The sequence below is a fragment of the Phyllobates terribilis genome, unplaced genomic scaffold (genome assembly GCF_046119375.1).
Source record: "Phyllobates terribilis strain yellow unplaced genomic scaffold, ASM4611937v1 Scaffold_2__4_contigs__length_985480577, whole genome shotgun sequence".
NCBI lineage: Eukaryota > Metazoa > Chordata > Amphibia > Anura > Dendrobatidae > Phyllobates > Phyllobates terribilis.
The window spans coordinates 950,619,533-950,640,376 of record NW_027362762.1 but is presented as its reverse complement, the minus strand read 5'-3'; the positions used below and the strand labels follow the sequence as shown (position 1 = coordinate 950,640,376).

The following is a 20,844-nucleotide window of genomic DNA, read 5'->3' as shown; positions in this document are numbered from 1 at the left end:
TACCACACACACACAACCTCACATACACTACAACACACACCAACCTGACATAGCCTCCTCAGCTGAGTACGCCCTAGACTGGGATGAGCGGGACGGGCAGGACATTTTGTGTGCTGTGTGCGTGTGTAAAAAGAAAAAAAAAAAAAAAAATCGAAACTTTATTATAGTGTGAGTGTACGTGTGTGTGTGTGTGAGTGCTTGGTGTAACCTTCTGCAGTCACGTGTGGGGGCTGTCAGGTGTAGGGGGCTGTCAGGCGTAGGGGGTGCGCTCAGGCACACGGGGCGCATGAGGGGGTGGTCAGGCGTAGGAGGGGGCTGAGGAGATGGAGGAGCCAGCAGCAGCAGCAAGGGGGGTGATCACTGGGGCAGGAGCCGGCAGCAGCAAGGGGGGTAGGAGGCCGGCAGCATCAGGGGGGTGATTACTGGGGCAGAAAGGGGAGCAGGAGCCGGCAGCAGCAGGTGGGTGATCACTGGGTTTGCGGGGGGGGATGATCACTGGGACGGGGGGGTGAACACTGGGGGCGGGGGGGTGAACACTGGGGACGGGGGGGTGAACACTGGGGACAGGGGGGGTGAACACTGGGGATGGGAGGTGAACACTGGGGACAGGGGGGGGATGAACACTGGGGACAGGGGGGGTGAACACTGGGGACAGGGGGGGTGAACACTGGGGACAGGGGGGGTGAACACTGGGGACGGGAGGGTGATTATTGGGAGGTGGGGGGTGATCACTGGGGGGAGGGGGTGATTATTGGGAGGGGGGGATGGTGGGTGAGATCACTGGGACTGGGGGATGGTGGGTGTGATCACAGGAGCAGGGCATTTACACTGAGCCTGCTGCTGCCGCCTGTGATCACAGTCCACCGGCTGTCAGAAGGAGAGCAGCAGCCGGTGGATGAAGACATGGGAGAGGGAGCGAAGGTCGGGGTACAAGTATGAAAGTGGAGGGGGGGTCGGGGGGGAGTGGGGGCAATACTACCTGCTGCGGATCAGCGGCGGCGGATCAGCGGCGGCGGCAGACGATCCACGGCGGCGGCAGCAGACGATCCACGGCGGCGGCAGCAGAGGATCCACGGGGGGTGGCAGCAGAAGATCAACGGGGGCAGCAGCAGAGGATCCACGGCGGCAGCAGACGATCCAGGGACAGGAAGGAGCTGGGGAGTTTCAGCCATCGTGAACAACTCCCTCCACATCTGATTGGGGCTAGTATCCATGTGACGCTAGCCCCCCAATCAGATCTGGGGGGAGGGGGGGATAGAGGTGACACTCCCCCAGCCAATGGCTGATGCTATAAGCATCAGGCCGTGCCCAGATTTAAATATTTCACCAATTTTCATTGGTGAAATATTTAATTCATTCCGATTGGCAGTTTCACTAAAAGTGAAAATGAAACTGCCATTCGGAGGGGTCCCAGGCACGGGGGGGGGTTAATCCACCTCCCGTGGGGTCAACTTCAGGATGTCCAGTTGCAGTAGCAACTGTGATACCTGAGCGACCCCGCTCGCAGGCGCTGCAGGGACGCGATCCCTCCATGTCACAGACGCTGTGACACGGGTCGGGAACGAACTGATTTCCATGTCACAGACGCTGTGACACAGGTCGGGAAGGGGTTAATGGCACATCCTGAAAGGACTCATCAGGGATATCACAGCTTATTACAAGAACACAGGTGGCATTAATGTGGGCAGTGAAAGAGAGATTGAAAAAGACAGTCAGGATAGCTAAATGATTGCCCCTGTGAGGGAAGAACCTTGACTGGGCCACATCAATAAAGACGGTGCACTTCTACCCCTTTTGGGCATATTTGTTGCTAGTATTTAGTTTTGGAGACGCGTGGTTCATCTGGAAATTGCCGTTTAAGAGCTAAAGAGTTAGCACTCAGTATCAATGTTTCTGGTGGGCCTGTAACACCAACTCACACACAGATGACGGGGATTGGGTCCAGTTTGGAACGTGTGAGTGGAGATTATGGTGAGGAGGAAGTGAAGCTGAAAATTGAGATGATGATGGTGAGGAGATGAAGCTGTGAGGAGAGATCATGGTGGAGAGGAAGTAAATCTCAGAGAGGAGATAATGGTGAGGAGGTAAAGCTGTTAGTGGAGAAGATGGTGGGGAAGAGGTGAAGCTGAGAAGAGTGAAGATGCTGGTGAGGAGGTGAAGCTGAGAGAGAAGATGATGACGGGGAGGAAGTAAAGCTCAGAGAGAAGATAATGGTGAGGAGGTGAATTTGTGAGGTGGGATGAGCTTGGGGAGGAGTTGTAGCTGTGAACGGAGATGATGGAGGGAGGAGATGAAGCTGTGAGGAGAGATGATGGTGGGAGAAGGTGAAGTTGTGAGGGGAGATTCTCGTGGGGAGGAGGTCAAGCTGTGAGGGGAGATGATGTTGGGGAGGCAGTGAACCTGATATGCACCCGCCTATTTATGGATGGTGCTGCCTGACTACTGGGGGACATAGTAGTCAATAATATTTCTTTACGGTAGCCTGCTCCTCCTTTCCTTTCTCTCTTACCCCACTTGACCCTTATTATTAGATAAAACTTTGAGTATTTTGCCCTCCTCTCCTGAAAAGGGCAGACTGAGGACCACTGTTATTCTGATATCCTTTTACCCATCCCCATTCCTTTCCATCCTTCCTTGTTTCCAATTATAGGGTGATAATGGATTATTCTGCCCCTTCTTTTGTCACCGTTAGTATCTCCCCTATCTCTTTGTGATTGGAGGCACACTGTGTGCTTACTTCAGCATATTCTTACTTCATTGGAATTTTTGCCATGGCTGCTGATGAGTTACTTTTGGAGGTCCTGAACAAGAAGCTGCAGGCTAAGGGTGAGGTTTGGCTTAGCCATTTCCTGTCCAGCCTTGGTCCTTCGTTCTCCACTTACGATGCTCTCCTTATGGTATCTTCTACCGAAGGTTCAAGATGCCGGCAGACAATACAGCATTCACACTCCCTCACGCGGCTCAGCCCCAGACCCCTCCACTTGGGTTCTCCATATGGGTTGCAGTGGGGAGACCGCAATGTCAAAAATTCTTCTGCTGCATCCATGGGTAGGCTGAGAGGCTCCCGCATGGTAGCTCTGTCCCTTCCTCCTTCACGTCCTATTTTCATGGTCAGGGAGGCCTATTGTGGGGTTCTTGGAGTACAGTCAGAAATTGAATCTTCCTTTTGTCTTCTTCCCATCCACCCTGAATGTTAACACCTTTTTGGTTGTCATTTCGAAGATTTTTTTTTATACTTTGATACTTGACTCCCCATTGATTCTTACATATCCTGCCAGTATTTCAAGCTGTTCAGTTCCTTCCTCGAATGGTTGGTGAGATTTAAAACAGGTTGTAGGTCAATAATTCATTACCTTAACAACTTCCTTTCTGTCATATTGCATTGTATTAGTAAACTTGGCACTTGCTTATGATACAAAGGGACGATAATTTATTTGTGAAAGCAATCTAGATAAGTCGACCTTCATCAGTCTCCGAATTGCTTTAGGAACACTATTTGTACAGCACTTGGAGAGCAGTGTCCACCGCTATGTGGAGAGAGTGCTCTGTTATCTGGACTACTTTCACAAATAAAATATCATCCCTTTGAATCACAAGCGAGTGCCAAGTTTATGTTTACTGATTGACGGCATAGGATCCTACTTGAGCACTAACTTACCGGAAGTGCCATGACTCGTATTGCACTGTACTAACCATCAGTCCTCATCCTCCCTTTCTGTCTTAAGTTTGCTCTGGCATCTGATGCTTTGGTGCCTCAAACATAATATTTAATTCAGTACACGTTATGTGCGGAGTGTGGATGATGTCATTGCTGATTCATGTTCTCATTTTATGTGGAAGGTATTTCAATTGGCCAATCTAGGGATGGATTTGGAGGGAACATCATGCCTGGAGCATCTGTGGGAGTTGGTGGACCACAGCTGAGGTTCTTGATTGGTAACACAATCACATCGGAAACATGGCATTGCCATAGTAAAGCGTGGAATAAGTGGTTAAAGATGGTTGATGAAAGGGCTGTAACAGCCAGTGATTTGGCTCGTTTGAAGGCCACAGTTGTATTCTTGTTGTCCATGAGGTTCCAAGGGTCGCCTGGCCTTGTCTCAGCAGACGTTGTCGGGTGTCGTTTTTATTTTCAGCTCTTGGGTTGGTGGGACATCATTAAGAGTTTTGTAGTTCGCCAAGCACTTAAGAGGCAGAAGAGGGAGTACACATGTTGCGATTGCGAATGTTGTCATCTGGTGTCTTGGTGCTGTTGGGCAGAGCAGCCTAGTTTGTTTGCACGTTGACTTATGTATCTGTGCTTTTATCGGTAAGTTTTTGTCTAGCATATTTTGGAGCTCTTAGAACAGGGGAGTTGATACTGCCTTTTAAACGGAGGTCGGATGGTTTGATTGAGAATGATATCACAATAGGTAATGGCTCCATTAATGTCAGAGTTCAACGGTCAAAAATGGATATTTTCGGTTGGTATTTGTGGCTACCTCTTTATTCAGTGCAGGATCCCATGTGCCCTGTTGGGGCCATAGAATGTTTCCTGGCAATACGTGCACCAGGGTACCAATTCTTTACCCACAATCTTGGTTCTCACTCAACCCAGTATCAGTTCCGGGCAGTATTTAATCGTTGCCTCACTGCCTGTGGGGGTTAGCCCAACTTAGTTCGGGACACATTTATTTCACATCAAGGATGGTAAAGAAGCCGCCGGAGCGGATTTATCACTAGCAGGGGTTATGCGGATTGGTCATTGGCATTCTTCATGCTTTGTAGGTTATATCTGCTCCGATTTGCTGCTGTAGCTCAACTCTCCTATCTTGCTTTACCGAAGGTGTAGCTCGGGTCTTAGTATTGCTGTTAGGCCATTCATATATTTTTTGGGATGCGCAGTGAGTGGAGACTGAAATTTGTGGTTTTGTGAAAGCGATATTTTCTGGAGGGATATCTAGGGATTGATATGAAATCAGGTACTGTCAAAAGTAGTCAACGCTAGCAGGCATGTAGCAGGATCTGTCATCCTGGTAGTCTATGTGGGGGCCAATGATCTCTGGCATTTAAGAATGCCGTAATTACCGATGATGTTGAGCGTTTTCATTTTTTTTTCTGAAATTGTTTTGGCATGGTTGGAGGTCATAGCTTAAATGGTCTGTCAAGTGGCCAGGGATTCGGAGGTGGTGGAAAAGGCCAGACAAACGGTGAACGCTCGCATGTTCAGATTCGTTCGGTTAACATCTGGGGTGGTTGTGCACCGCCACCAGTTGGAAGGGGGCAACAGTAGGCTAATAAGGGAAGATGGGGTACATCTGTGAGATATGGTGTTGATTTCTTCCTATCAGACCTTCAAGATGGGATGGAGCAAGCCCTCTTTTTGCTGGGTGGCGGTCGTAGCACTCTGTAGTGCTACAAGGTCTCCTCCATGTCACCGAAACTACAGTACTCTTGAAAGGATATTAAAATATAACTGATAATTAATTATTAAAAAATGTACAACCTATTATATAAGACAAACATCAAAAGCATAAATATGAGAGTGTCAGGAAAATATTAATGTCACGGACATATTAACAGAATATTAGCCCCTTCTCCCATGCCCTCTGCTGTAGTGTTTGTCCAGAGATGGCAATCATACAGTGTCACCACATGTCAGCACCAAGCTTTCCCCTTCTGCTCAGCACAATAGCCCCAATTAGCACACGCCTGGGAAATAGCTTATGCAACTGTATCTCCTCTTAACACAGACCTGAGATAGATTGACACCTTCTCCCAGGCCAGAGGAAAAGGTTTGTTAAGTTCAAAGGCACTCACAACAATTCCCGGCCACCAGCCATAGCCAGATCGACTCCGATATGAACTATGAAATATTATGAGTTCCATACGTCCGACAGTAACGGGACCCATATGTGTAGTGACCAAATCAGCCCAGGAATGTATAGGTAGTTTTCCAGGGCTGTAACCAAAATCAGGGAGCTGTAGCGCAAAAACACCAGAATGGCAGACTGCAGCTATGTGATGTGTGATATCTAAATAAAGATAAAATCATAAGGGAAAAAATGGCGTAGTTTGCAAGCTTCTGCGATCAACGAGCGGTGAGTTATCACAGAAGTTAGCGTTTTTAATAAAAATGTACAGGCTGGAGACCGGCCCACATGATGTCACCACAAGGGGTGTGTGGGCAGATCTCCCCTTAGGTATAAGAGAATCCATGGAGAAGACAGGAGCACTCATTGCCAGGGGGGAATAAGAATTATAAGCAATGGGTCCTGTTCAATAACAGCATATTCCAACTGGAGAGCCCCTCCTCCACCTATATTGAATCGTCTCCGTGATTGTATAGTGTAAGTTTCTTCTTTTTACCCTGTTTATTTTATGTAACTGCGTAGGTATTTTAATGTCTTCTTTGTAACATACTGGTATATATTTTTCCTAAACACTGCCTCCCTTTTGGATTAAATATAAAATTTAATAGTTCTGTTTCTTTTGCTCTGTAATCGTTCCCTTCCCCGAAGCCATATATGCTACCAAAACGCCAGGCCTGTATTATTATTGTCCGGTGGCGGCAGAGAGTATTAATAATTGGGCTATCGTGAAGCTGACAGTGACTGTACGGAGGGCGTTAAACACGTCCAGGCTGTGGAACCCAGGGTGTTGCGCAATATGCTCACTGGTCGCTTACCGATACCTACGTAGAAAGTAGTCTGGATCGCGTGCTTGCGACTCCGGACAAAATATTGACAGCGTGACGGCACGGTGAGATATTGTGTGATCTCCCCGGTGTCGTCCCTCTGTGTGTGTTGGAAATTCCTGACAGAGAGCATGATCTTATCCCTATTAAATCTCTCAACCTTTCTCCTGCCTTACAGCAGAGGTTGGCACCCTAGACCTGCACAAGTGGCGAACCTCACTCCTCGGCGGCTGACCCTACTGTCCCTTGTATACCCTTGCAGGGGAGGGATCAAGGCCTGTTAGTGCTAGTGCCGCTCCAGGGAAGAATCTTATCTGACCAATTTGTGTCAAAAAGTCAAACAAATGTATTTATATACAAATTAACGGTATGGCATGATATAGTCATATATCGTTTGTATAAAATACCACCAGGTACTGGATGTCAAAAAGAAAGAAAAAGTCTTGCCCCTATTGAGTATCTCAGTCTTGCTCCTACCTTACAGTGGAGGTTGTCACTCTAGACCTGCGCAGATGGCGACCCCACGCACCGGAGGCTGACCCTTCTATCACTGCTGTCCTCTGTTTAGAAGGAGGGACAGTAGTAATGCTGTTATCGATATATCTGAGATATGCCAGTCCATATTTAAGGAGATAAAACAATTTGAACACATGGATCAAAAGATCATATTTCCATTAGCATCAATATGGCTCCATACAGCACGTGGTATCTCTGTGGGGAGAGGTGGTAAAGCCAAAACTGATTGATTCAAATTGACATAAACAGGATTGGTATGAGGCTCAATTGGTCACATAATAAAAGGCAAGATAAACTTCATTAAGGAAGTAAAACTAGATACATATAAGACACAGTCTCTCTATATATGATAGCAGGAAAAGCTCAATATCATAACAAAAATGCTCATTACAATATGCAAGGAGCTCGAGTCTCTATGTGTAATGACAGGTAAAACTCAATGAGCAAAAAAGAAAAGAATATACAATATACAGGGACCTGTAGAGAAATAACAACACATTTTATTGATACAAAAAAATACAAGCATAAAAAAAACAGAGTAAAAACATTTTAAAAGTCCAAAGCACAGGGCATCAATCGGCGCATTCACGATGACGGTCATCACATGGTTATTAGCTATGGTGCAATAATAAGAGCGAAGTGCAGACGAAACAAGAAAGCAAAAGCTACAGCGTGTGTGGCGGAAGTGGACTCCTGTACCCCCACGCATGCGTCAGTACCTGCAGTATGTACGGCGGGAATGGATCAGTACGCATGCTGCTAGCGAGGTGTCACGTCATCACACCATCAAATAAGGGCCTGATAAAGCACGGAAATACGCGCATGCGTGGTAAGAAATAAATTTGGAAAAACATTGTATTAGATACTACAGTCATGGCCAAAAGTTTTGAGAATGACACCAAAATTCTATTTTCCCATGATCTGCTGGCCTCTGGTTTTTATTAGTGTTTGTCTGATGTTTATATCACATACAGAAATATAATTGCAATCATATTATGAGTACCAATAGGTTATATTGACAGTTAGAATGAGTTAATGCAGCAAGTCAATATTTGCAGTGTTGCCCCTTCTTCAAGACCTCTGTAATTCTCCCTGGCATGCTCTCAATCAACTTTTGGACCAAATCCTGACTGATAGCAGTCCATTCTTGCATAATCAATGCTTGCATTTTGCCAGAATTTGTTGGTTTTTGTTTGTCCACCCGTCTCTTGATGATTGACCACAAGTTCTCAATGGGATTAAGATCTGGGGAGTTTCCAGGCCATGGACCCAAAATCTCTATGTTTTGTTCCATGAGCCATTTAGTTATCACCTTTGCTTTATGGCAAGGTGCTCCATCATGCTGGAAAAGGCATTGTTGGGCGCCAAACTGCTCTTGGACGGTTGGGAGAAGTTGCTCTTGGAGGACATTCTGGTACCATTCTTTATTCATGGCTGTGTTTTTAGGCAAGACTGTGAGTGAGCCGATTCCCTTGGCTGAGAAGCAACCCCACACATGAATGGTTTCAGGATGCTTTACAGTTGGCATTAGACAAGACTGGTGGTAGCGCTCACCTCTTCTTCTCCGAATAAGCTGTTTTCCAGATGTCCCAAACAATCGAAAAGGGGATTCATCAGAGAAAATGACTTTGCCCCAGTCCTCAGCAGTCCACTCCCTGTACCTTTTGCAGAATATCAGTCGGTCCCTGATGTTTTTTCTGGAGAGAAGTGGCTTCTTTGCTGCCCTCCTTGAAACCAGCCCTTGCTCAAAGAGTCTCCGCCTCACAGTGCGTGCAGAAGCACTCACACCAGCCTGCTGCCATTCCAGAGCAAGCTCGGCACTGCTGGTAGTCCGATCCCGCAGCTGAAACAGTTTTAAGATACGGTCCTGGCACTTGCTGGTCTTTCTTGGGCTCCCTGGAGCCTTTTTGACAACAATGGAAGCTCTCTCTTTGAAGTTCTTGATGATGCGATAGATTGTTGACTGAGGTGCAATCTTTGTAGCTGCGATACTCTTCCCTGTTAGGCCATTTTTGTGCAGTGCAATGATGGCTGCACGTGTTTCTTTAGAGATAACCATGGTTAACTGAAGAGAAACAATGATACCAAGAACCAGCCTCCTTTTAAAGTGTCCAGTGATGTCATTCTTACTTAATCATGACTGATTGATCGCCAGCCCTGTCCTCATCAACACCCACACCTGTGTTAATGGATCAATCACTAAAACGATGTTAGCTGCTCCTTTTAAGGCAGGACTGCAATGATGTTGAAATGTGTTTTGGGGGTTAAAGTTCATTTTCTGGGCAAATATTGACTTTGCAAGTACAGTAATTGCTGTTAAGCTGATCACTCTGACATTCAGGAGTATATGCAAATTGCCATTACAAAAAATGAAGCAGTAAACTTTGGAGAAATTACTATTTGTCTCATTCTCAATACTTTTGGCCATGACTGTATTAGAAAGAAGTTAGGTACAACGCCATGGTCTAATGATAAGACTCAGTAAATACAGTAAAGACGCCAATCACACAGGGAGGATATGGAGGAGCGAGATGTTGAGGATACGCGGCCCTAGAGGGATACACAGTGCATCTAAGCCAATTGCAACAACGGGAAACATAGTCATAAATGTGTGAATATAAAAGTTATTGCTATTATAGGAATGAGCAAAAAGTGTCCATATGTGTGATACCTGTAATATCATGACACTGAAGAAAAGACAGTGATAGTTGGAGCTTGGAGTGGAGCACCTTGTGACCACTCCCTTCCACTATATCTCCATTCCTTGCTGGTTATAGATCTTCTATACTGACGTCTCTGAAGGAGCTTGGCTCTGGCTAGGCTTGAGGTGTTGGTGCTTGTTGCAGCAGTGAAGTTTCTTGTTGGAGAGCTGAGGAGTGTTATTTGTTGGGTCTTTTCCCGTCCGTTTGTCTTACCGTCCTCGTGTTGTCTTATTGTAGTAGTGGGGCTAGTGTCTCAGTGGCCTATGGACTAGTCAGGGTAAGTTCAGGCCCAGCGGGGGCTTAGGCACGTGATGGTGCATGGTGGGAAGGACCTGTCTAGGGACGATAGGGAGTTCAGGGATCTCACTCGGGTTTATGTTAGGAGGTGAGTCCTCTCCCTATCACCCGGGACTTCCTTGTACATCTTCCATGGTGTTCCCTGTGTGTTGCACTTCACGCTGGGCGTCCTCTTGCCGACGGTGTGACATTAATCTACGTGACACTTGACTCTGAGACAAGGGTGAACTCCTCCACAGCTTCCTCGGTTTGGCTTTTGCCTGACTTCACTCCCAGAATAATAAACTTTCTGACACCTGGTGATAACTTTGGCTTTGCCTTTGCCACGTTTTAACCTAAAAATCAAAAATATATATATATATATATATATATTTTTTTTTACGGTAAAATTCGACTATCCATGACAAAATATGCAAATTATTTGGCCCAACAAATGTTGAAAACTGACCCATAAAGGGATAAAACAATGTCAGACACAACTTTCGTCCTTATAGCTGACAACCATTTGCTTTCGATTTACTAAAATCATCAGGAAAATGGCAACAACCAGACAGAAGGAATCACACTTTAAAAAAAATAAATAAATAAATTGCAAAACTTTTGGTCTCCACTGTAAATATGTGAATAAGTGGATATTTGGTAGAAGGCGGACATGGCGTCCGGGCGTCTGACTGCTGGCGTATGGCTTCCCAGCTCTAGGGTTAGCTATAAAGGTTTTGGCTTTTTGGTTTAAAAGATATGTTTTAATAAACGCTGTGACCGACCTCCATCCAGCAAAAGGTAGAAAGTTGTTTATGCCTTATTTTGTGTGTGTGGGGGGGGGTCAGGTGGTGGGTGACCACTATTCGAGTGTTTTTCCTGCCTGCCATCAGTCGGGGAGAGGAGATGATAAAAAAAAAAAAAAATACATTTTAGCTGTAACAAACTACAAAACTTTGAAACCCAAAACAGGTTCTGTAGAAGCCAAATGGTTCAAAATGTTTAATAAAACCCAATGTAAAAAATGATTGTTTAAACAATATTTACAAATCTAAGCAACTAATTCGATCCAGTACGCCCCCTCAAAATAAAAAAAACCCTCACTACTGCCACCTACTGTCTACCTTGCTTAGTGCAGAGGACGCTTGCTACACAAATCTTTGGCAGCTTGGACATGTCTCTGCTGCTCATTCTGCTCCTTGTGTCCCTTTTACTACAAGTGGGGAAATGTCAAAGTAAGTGACCGCCATGTGTTTAACCCTGTGGTTGCTGTCTGCCTCTGCTTCTTTGCTGCCTGTTCTCTGCTATTTTTGCTGTGTCCATATGTTGGTATGATATTATGAGCTGAACATTTCTTATTTACTTCTGAAGTTATGAATTCACAATGTAATAATAACTTTGCATTTACTTTTCTATTTTTTTTTTTTTGACTTTTTGAAGCTTTTCTAGCTTTTCTAGCTTTTCTTTTGCAATATATAAGCTGGGAGGATTATTAAATAACTTTGCAAATTTCTGATCCTATTGTAAAACGGAGCAATGTTTTTCAATAGTCCGTCGAATCAAATTAGTATGATGATCGAAAGTATAGATAAAAAGGTGTTTATCATCCCTAGATTTTGCTTTACCCATTCCTCTCTCCTGTTTCCAAACCTCTTGTTACTTATTAATTAAATTCTATTGATACTCGTCAGAATGAGCTCACTGACAAATCTCTGGTAACTCATCCCGCAGACTCCCGATATACAGCTAAATGGGTCACCATTTTTTTTTAGTGAAGCCCAATTGCAAAAATTACTTATAGCCAATAAAAAAAAAACAGCCTCTCTGGTGCCCCCCCCCCCCTTGTGGTGACTGTGTGTAACTACACATGTTGCGTTCCTCTGCATAGCAAAGGTTACACATGTCCCTGCTGTTCCTGCTGTTGGGTGTGACCCTTTTACTACAAGTCTCCACTGTCAGGGTGGGTGATCTCCATGTAATTAGAATAATCCTATATTAACTCCATAGTTGCTGGCAGCTTCTGCCTCTTTGTTTTATCCCTTTTCCATGTTCTGTACTATTTTTGCTATTTTCTATATGTACTGATTGATCTGTTGGCCCCCGATCCCATCTGCCAATTAACCGAAATCTACTACTTTACGATATACTATTAACTTAACGTTCACTTTCGAGGTTTTGGCTTTTTGAGCTCTATATTTCGTCCGTCATAGGAGCTGCTCTTGCTTTATCTATGTAATTGCTCTTATTTTTGGCACATTTTGCTCCAAAATAATGTCTAATCTCCTCTACCCCACAAGTATTACCCACTTGTGCTGGCACAGGTTGTGGATGTAGTTTGTTGTTTGGCTCGAATTTAGAAACATTTGTAGATGTGACTTTTTATAGGTTGCACATAACTTTTGAGCCATTACCATAGGTGGGTGGAAAAGAAATTGAAGAAACAGGTCCTGACCTATTCAGGTGCAGGAGCTGAGCCCAATTCATAGACAGCAAGCGTCGGCTGTATTATACACTGTGTTCCAAATTATTATGCAAATAATATTTTCTCAAATTACCTATATGAATTGCAGTCATTGTAATTTTCCAGTCAAATAACTATTAGAGTACAATTGAAAGGTTTTTGTACAAACTACCTATGATAACAGGATATTTTTAAAAAAATAAAAAACTCAAACTGCACTCGAAATGCATGTTCCAAATTATTATGCACAGCAGAGTTTTCAACCTTTTCATTTTAATAAAGAACAAAAAAATGGTCATTTTTGAAATTATAAGCATTAGCAGGTTATTACACACTGAAATCAAACAGTTTTCAACTCAAAACTTTATTCTAGGTGATGATACATTTTCACATAGGACCCCTTGTTCGAAAGGAGCTTCTGAACTCTCTCATCCATTGAATTTGTCAGGTTTTGGATGGTTTCTGCTTCAATTGTTTTGCATGAGGACAGAATACCCTCCCAGAGCTGTTGCTTAGATGTGAACTGCCTCCCGCCATCATAGACACTCCTTTTGATGAGGTTCTCAATGGGGTTGAGGTCAGGGGAGCATGGGGGCCACACCATAAGTTTGTCCCCTTTTATGCCCATAGCAGCCAGAGATGCAGATGTGTTATGTGCAGCATGAGATGGTGCATTATCATGCATGAAAATGATCTTGCTGCGGAATGCACGGTTCTTCTTCTTGAACCATGGCAGGAAGTGCTGTTTGAGAAACTCCACATACATTATGGAGTTCATCTTTACCCCTTCAGGGATCCTAAAGGGGCCGACAATCTCTCTCCCCATGATTCTAGCCCAAAACATTACTCCACCTCCTCCTTGTTAGCGCCGTAGCCGTGTTTGCATGGGGTGTCCATCAACCAGCCATCCTCCACTCCATCCATCTGGACCATCGAGATCATTTCATGCATGATAATGCCCCGTCTCATGCTGCACATAACACATCTGCATCTCTGGCTGATATGGGCATAAAAGGGGACAAACTTATGGTGTTGTCCCCATGCTCCCCTGACCTCAACCCCATTGAGAACCTCTGGAGCATCATCAAAAGGAGTGTCTATGATGGCGGGAGGCAGTTCACATCTAAGCAACAGCTCTGGGAGGGTATTCTGTCCTCATGCAAAACAATTGGAAGCAGAAACCATCCAAAACCTGACAAATTCAATGGACGAGAGAGTTCAGAAGCTCCTTTCGAACAAGCGGTCCTATGTGCAAATGTAACATCACCTAGAATAAAGTTTTGAGTTGAAAACTGTTTGATTTCAGTGTGTAATAACCTGCTAATGCTTATAATTTCAAAAACGACCATTTTTTTGTTCTTTATTAAAATTAAAAGGTTGAAAACTCTGCTGTGCATAATAATTTGGAACATGCATTTTGAGTGCAGTTTGAGTTTTTTATTTTTTTAAAAATATACTGTTATCATAGGCAGTTTGTACAAAAACCTTTCAATTGTACTCTAATAGTTATTTGACTGGAAAATTACAATGACTGCAATTCATATAGGTAATTTGGGAAAATCTGAGAAAATATTATTTGCATAATAATTTGGAACACAGTGTACAGCTGGCACCTGCTCGCACGCATTGTCTTTTTCAAGAGGATTTGACTCGGAATCCGCCTGCAGAAGCGCAGTGAAACGGCAGAGAAGAATGGATATAAGGCACAGCAATGTCAAGACGACAAGTTCCAGCTTCTATTAATTGCTTCAGGGTTCCGAAACAGAGTATGCTTAAGAAAGATAATATTTGTGTTGCCACCATATAACCATATTACCAGGAAAAACAAGTTTGGATATGGAGCGATATTATATATGAAGGGTACGGATGTACATATCTTTCATAATAGAGATGGTAACGTTTCATAGGGACCAAGGTCGCTCAGTAGATGATGAGAGCATGTAGATGTCCAAAAGGTCTTGACAATCTGTTTGATATAGAAAAACCGATGTTCTCAGCAGCATACGATCGAAAGGGTAAAATATCAAAAAAGTCTGCAAAATAACGAAAAGCAAATAGTGTAAAATAACTGAACACATAATGCACATATACAGTGGACAATAAAAACATAAACAGGGCCCAACAAAATAATATAATACAGATTTAGAGAAAAGACTTGAAACTAATAAATTCATTAAGAACAAATGGTATAACTGTATTGAGAATACATTTGGTTCCCATTTGAAGACGTTCCTCTTCAAATCAACACCTCTAATTCAAAGGTAGGCATGGTCAATCCCCCATACTGCCAGGCCGATTGAATTACAGTTCATGAAAGTGCCTGGGGATGGTTTTAATTTTTTTTCTCAAAAACATGTGAGTTAGTCGCATTTTTATTGCCCCCCCCCCCCCCTACAGTTGTGCTCAAAATTCTACATACCCCGGCAGAATTTTTCCTTGGCCTTTTTTTAGAGAATATGAATGATAACTAGTGTTGAGCGAGCACTAAAATGCTCGGGTGCTCGAAGCTCGGGACGAGCTCGCCGTGATACTCGGGTGCTCGACCCGAGCAACGAGCCCAATGTTAGTCTATGGGAGACCCGAGCATTTTTGCGGCGGCACCCCCGGCAGTCTGTAGAAAGCCTAAAAAGTGCCCAAAACGATAGTGACAGTGCTTAAATGACATGGGGACAGCATGGGGATCGCCCCAGGAAGCATTTCTGACCCCCAGGTCACTGCTGTCAACAACGTGGTCAGAGGTATTAAGCCACTTTTAAGGGCTCACAATAAAACGTTCAAAAACGAAACTGAAACTGCTTTCCTGTGAAATATGTTAAGGAACTTCCTTTCCAGGGTAAAGACTTGTGTATAAGGTAAAATAAATAGCCAAAAACAAAAATACTCCTCAACATTTTGGGCTATGTTCACAAGTAGCATTTTTTATGCGTTTTTGCACTTTTGTATTGCTTTCAACCGTGACAAATGCATTTACCGGGAAATGTCATTTTAACATTTTACAACCTTATCTGGCCATGTGCTGTGTGACACATGCATATGACTCGCCCCCTGGGCCGTGGGGCACTCGGAACCGGGCTTCAGTGTAATGATGGGGGTAGTAGTGGCAACCCGGTCCGTGGCTCAGGGTGGTCAGACCAGTGGTAGGCTACTATGTGCTTTGCAATGTCCGACTACGCCACCCGTGGATTGCGGTCAGGGCTAACCGCCGCTGCAGAGCAGACCGCTGAGGCTGGTGCAGCAGGGAATAGTACGACTCCCCATGGGAGGAGTGTAGCCTCAGGGCAGCGAGGTGTAGATGGTGGGAGTGATGGTGCAGGGAGTCCCAGTACCGTTAGTGCTGGCGAAGTAAGAAGCACAAAGACAACGTGTTGCAGTCCAGGGTCTTTTACTCACAGTTCGTATACTCCAAGCCACTTCAGTACAGGTAGTGACTGCCCAAGCCGTGCTGCGTCCGCCAGGTGAGGGGCTCGGTCAACCCCCAGGCAATTCAGGAGTGTGGCACAGGACTCCCTTCTATCCTTCCTCTGGCTCGTGCCCCACCAGTGACAAGGCTTTTGTCCAGCTGCCGCGGATCTATGCGGGTAAACGTGGGCCCCATTTCCCACTATCCTATATGGTGCCTTCCTAGCAAGGTTTAGCAGGGGGTTGCACCAAGTGATGATCACGACCTCTGGTTCTTGGCTGAGGGATAATTTACCTCCACCAATTTGGGATCTGGTACCCTTTTCTTGCCTGACCCGTCACTCGATTTCACGTTGGTCCTTAGGGTCCCCTCTGCCTTCTTGTTTCTGAGCCCTTCTGTTTCTCTGTCACTTCTTCTCCTTCCTGTTCCTTCTTCTCCTCCTTCCCTCGGCCTCTTCTCCAGGCCTACTTCTCCTTCTCCTCCCAGGCTCTGGCCTTCACCCTAGGCCTGCCTTTGAGCAGAGCTCCTACAGAGCCTTCGCTCCCTGTCTTCTCTCACTCTGAACTGACTTGACTCCTGTCCTAAGATGGTGCCCACATTTTATACTTCCCCTCTGAGAGTGAGCTCAGGTGACCAGCACCCAATGAGCTCCTACCTATGCTCAGAAACCGTCCCCTTCTGCTCCTACATCACTGGGTTTTCCTCCCCTCTCCCCACTCCAGCCAGGGACATGGTCTGTCGTGCCTGCATTACTGTATAAATGGGAGCACCGTTGAGCTGTCCCCCGGAAATGGGGTGTGTGTGATGCATGCAGCTAACTGAGCCCTGGTCCATACTCCATCCTTACCCGGGAGTGGAATACCACACCTCTGGTTGAGGTGCAATACCCCTGTAGCAGCCGAACCCTCGGGGCGCTACACATACAGTGCTGAAAAGACATGGGAACAGCATGGGGAAGTCCCCTGGAAGCATCTCTGACCCCCAGGTCACTGCCTAAAAGTGTGCCCATCAGAAGTGATCCTTGCCACATCAGAAGATGCAGACTTGCAACTATCCCCGTGCAAGTCCTTGTCCCAGGGCAGTGTTCAATTGTACCTCCCCCATTCCTTGTAATGCTAGCGCAAATATGCAGCCTGCCACCCACCCACCCGCAGGCTGCAACACCATACTGCTAGCTTTCACTTGAAATGGGGCCTTTTAGTTTGGAGGAGGCCGAAGCTGAACACTACCTCATGGCTGCTTCGGCAACGAGGTATCCATACTCAGTCCCCAGCCGCCCGGCGGCCGGGTGTCCACGCTCGGTCCCCAGCCGCCAGGGGGCGGCCGGGTGTCCATACTCGGTCACCAGCCGTCCCGCGGCCGGGTGTCCACACACGGTCCCCAGATGCCTAGGGGTGGCCGGGTGTCCATAAACGGTCCCCAGCCGTCCCTATTTCTCCTGTCACCTTCCCCCACACTTTTCTTAGCCTGGCCTGCTTTAGGGCAGCATTGGACGAGCCAACCAGAGAACCAGACTGCTCCGGTGGGCCCTGGCTTCTCCATCAGGGGAGTTGAGAGTACCAAGGTGAGGAGCATGATGATGATAGAAGTTAGCATCTGCTTTGTTTTCTTTTAATGCAAGTGTAAGTGTGCAGCCTGCCACCCCCAGGCTGCAATGCCATACTGCTAGCTTGCACTTGAAATGGGGCCTTTTAGTTTGGAGTAGGCTGAGAGCTGGCCACTACCTCATTGCTGCTTCGGCGGCCAGGTATCCATACTCAGCCCCCAGCCGCCCGGCGGCCGGGTGTCCACACTCGGTCCCCAGCCGCCAGGGGGCGGCCGGGTGTCCATACTCAGTCCCCAGCCGCCCCATGGACGGGTGTCCACACACGGTCCCCAGCGGCCTGGGGGCTTCCGGGTGTCCATAAACTGTCCCCAGCCGCCCCTATTTCTCCTGTCACCTTCCCACACACTTTTCTTAGCCTGGCCTGCTTTAGGGCAGCATTGGACGAGCCCACCAGAGAACCAGACTCCTCCGGTGGGCCCTGGCTTCTCCATCAGGGGAGTTGAGAGTGTTAAGGTGAGGAGCATGATGATGATGATAGAAGTTAGCATCTGCTTTGTTTTCTTGGAATGCAAGTGCATGTATGTGACGCGCCCCTGGGCCTGTGTCGCGCAGCGTTGCGCACGCGGGAGCTTACCCGGAGCCGGATCTCTTGAGGGTTGTAGTCTCGTGGCGGTGATCCGGTCCGTGCCCAGGGAGTCAGACTAAGTGGCGCTGTATCAGCGGTAGATGATGGACGACTACGCCACCCGTTGAATGCAGCTATGGAGCTGCCGCTGCAGGGCAGACCGCTGAGGCCGGTGGAAGGATGGTGCAGCGTGGATGGTATAACCCCCAACGGGAGGGGTATGGCCTCAGGGCAGCCGACGTGGATGATGGGGGTAGCAGGAACCACTCAGAGACGATGCGGTGTAGTTCAGGGTCTTTACTGGTGACAAAGATAGACCCTCCCGGAGTACTGGCTAGCGGTTGGGGCCTGGTCAGTCCTTGAGCAGATGGGATCTCCCCTGGCCAGGCGGAGTTGTAGGCCTCCCAAACTAACGATACTCTTCTGGCTACCTTGCTAGAAGCGAGTATAAGTAGCCCACGTCCCTGAGTGTACCGTGTGGTGCTCACCCGTATGGCCGGTGACTCGGGGCCTTCTAGTAGCTTCCGCTCCACGACGGCGGTGCTGGTCCCATGCGTGTGACCGTGCCTTCGGGTTTCTTGGCCAGAGGACCTGAAATCCCCTGCCTGACGGATTCTGCTGCTGGGTAGGAGTTAGTCCCCACAGCCTCGGACTCCGGGTCCGGTAAGAAATCTTCTCAGTCAGGGCGAGCTCTGCAGCTGCCAGCCCCTGACTCTTTGTAACACTGCTCCCACAGAGCTCCTGTTGTTTCTTCCTATGCTGCTTCTCTTCTCTACTTCTGGCATGGCCCAGGAGCTGGGCCCAGCCGGAGCCACAGCTCCCTGTCAGCCCTCCTGGCTGAACTCTCCCTCTGAACTCTCTAACCCTGCCTCAGCCCCAGGTTTATATAGGGGAAGTTCTTCCCCTCCCAGGACTGGGCAGGAGGTGTGGCATGCATAGGATTCCTGACCAAGAGACCTCCCACCTGCTCTCAGACATAACATTGCTGTTACTGTGGAAACCAGACCTGGGGTGCCACATATGTAGCAGCGGCTAGGCCTGAGGTGGTCAGCGTTTTGGAGCATATCCTACCTCCTCCGAGGATTGCTGGATGTTTTCCTGCTACTATCCCAGTTCTATGACTCCTGTTAAAACGAAGCTTCAGGTGATAAATGATGGATGAGGTGGTGGCAAAGGAGAAAGAGCAGGAGGAACAGGGACTATTCACATCAATATCAGGCCAGTCAACCACACATGTCTTGTAGGATATGTTTCTGTACCAAAAGGAGCGGTTCGGCTACACCGTTATAGGGCATACAGTGAGTGCAATGCCTACCAAAAATTTAGAGGCACTCCAATTCCCCATGGAAGTGACATGGAGGTCAGAGGGCCTTAACTAAACCATTTTTTCCATTTATAGCAACTGGGTCTCCTGTGCACTGTTGGCCTAAGCTGTGAATGGAAGGCTTTTCAAAAATTATGAGGAACTGCATTGCCCCTTGAAACAGACGTGGATTACAGAATACTAAAAACCTTCTACCCATTATTGGGGAGTGGGTCTCCCTTGGTGTTCGCCTATGCATTGAAAAGCAAAAGCTGTCTAAAATTAGGAGGAAATGCAATGCCCGTTGGAAGAGTCGTGGAGGTCGCAGTAGCTTAAGAATACAGTTTTAATGCCACTTGGAAAAGTGGTGGAGGTCACAGTAGCTTAACAAGATGGTTTTAATGCCCCTCGGAAGAGACGTGGAGGTCGCAGTAGCGTTGCCTTCCAAGCAAAATCTGCCAAAAATTAGAAGGAAATGCAATGGCCGTTAGAAGAGTCATGGAGGTTAGAGTTAATTAAAAACAACATTTCAATGCTCCTTGGAAGAGCTGTGGAGTTCAGAGTGGTTTAACAAGACGCTTTTAATGCCCCTCGGAAGAGACGTGGAAGTCGCAGTAGCTTAACAAGACAGATTTAATGCCCCTTGGAAAAGTGGTGGAGGTCGCAGTAGCTTAACAAGATGGTTTGAATGCCCCTTGGAAAAGTGGTACCGAGTACCGAGGGACGGCCTCTGCCATAAGGTTGCGGAAGGATTCCGTCTCCACCAGCCTAAAAGGCAGCATTTCCAATGCAAGCAGTCGTGAAATGTGCGAATTTAGGACTGTGGCCTGTGGGGCGTTGGCTGCGAATGTCCGCTTTCGTTCAAAGGTCTGGGATATGGACAATTGAACGCTGCGGTGGGACGTGGACGTGGACATGGACGTTGATGCTGTTTCTTGAGAAACTGCCATAACAAGTGAAGACTGAGAGGAGGGGGCATCTTTGCATGCAGTATGGACAGGGGATTGCCTTGCACGCACAACAGGGGGTTCTCTTACACGCACAACAGCGGAAGAAGCAGTGGTGACATCCGCTGACACTGGTCGTGGACCCTGGGGTTCGCCCCACAAAGTCGGGTGCTTTGCTGCCATGTGTCTGATCATGCTGGTGGTGGTTGTGGCACCCCAGGGGTCTGGTTTCCACAGTAATAGCAATATTACGTCTGAGAGCAGGTGGGAGGTCTCCTGGTCAGGAATCCTATGCATGCCACACCTCCTGCCCAGTCCTGGGAGGGGAAGAACTTCCCCTATATAAAACTAGGGCTGAGGCAGGGTTAGAGGAGAAGAAGAAGAAGAGGAGT

General features: G+C 46.9%; 1 protein-coding gene across 1 annotated transcript in view; it reads left to right on the top strand.

The window, feature by feature from the left end:
• Positions 1-11,293: 11,293 nt before the first annotated feature.
• LOC141253097 (nectin 1a-like) overlaps positions 11,294-20,844 on the top strand; it is a 139,217-nt gene continuing 129,666 nt past the window's right edge. The window contains exon 1 of the mRNA XM_073670855.1: positions 11,294-11,405. Coding sequence (XP_073526956.1) covers positions 11,345-11,405 — 61 coding nt within the window. The 5' untranslated portion in view covers positions 11,294-11,344. The remainder of the gene's footprint in view (positions 11,406-20,844) is intronic.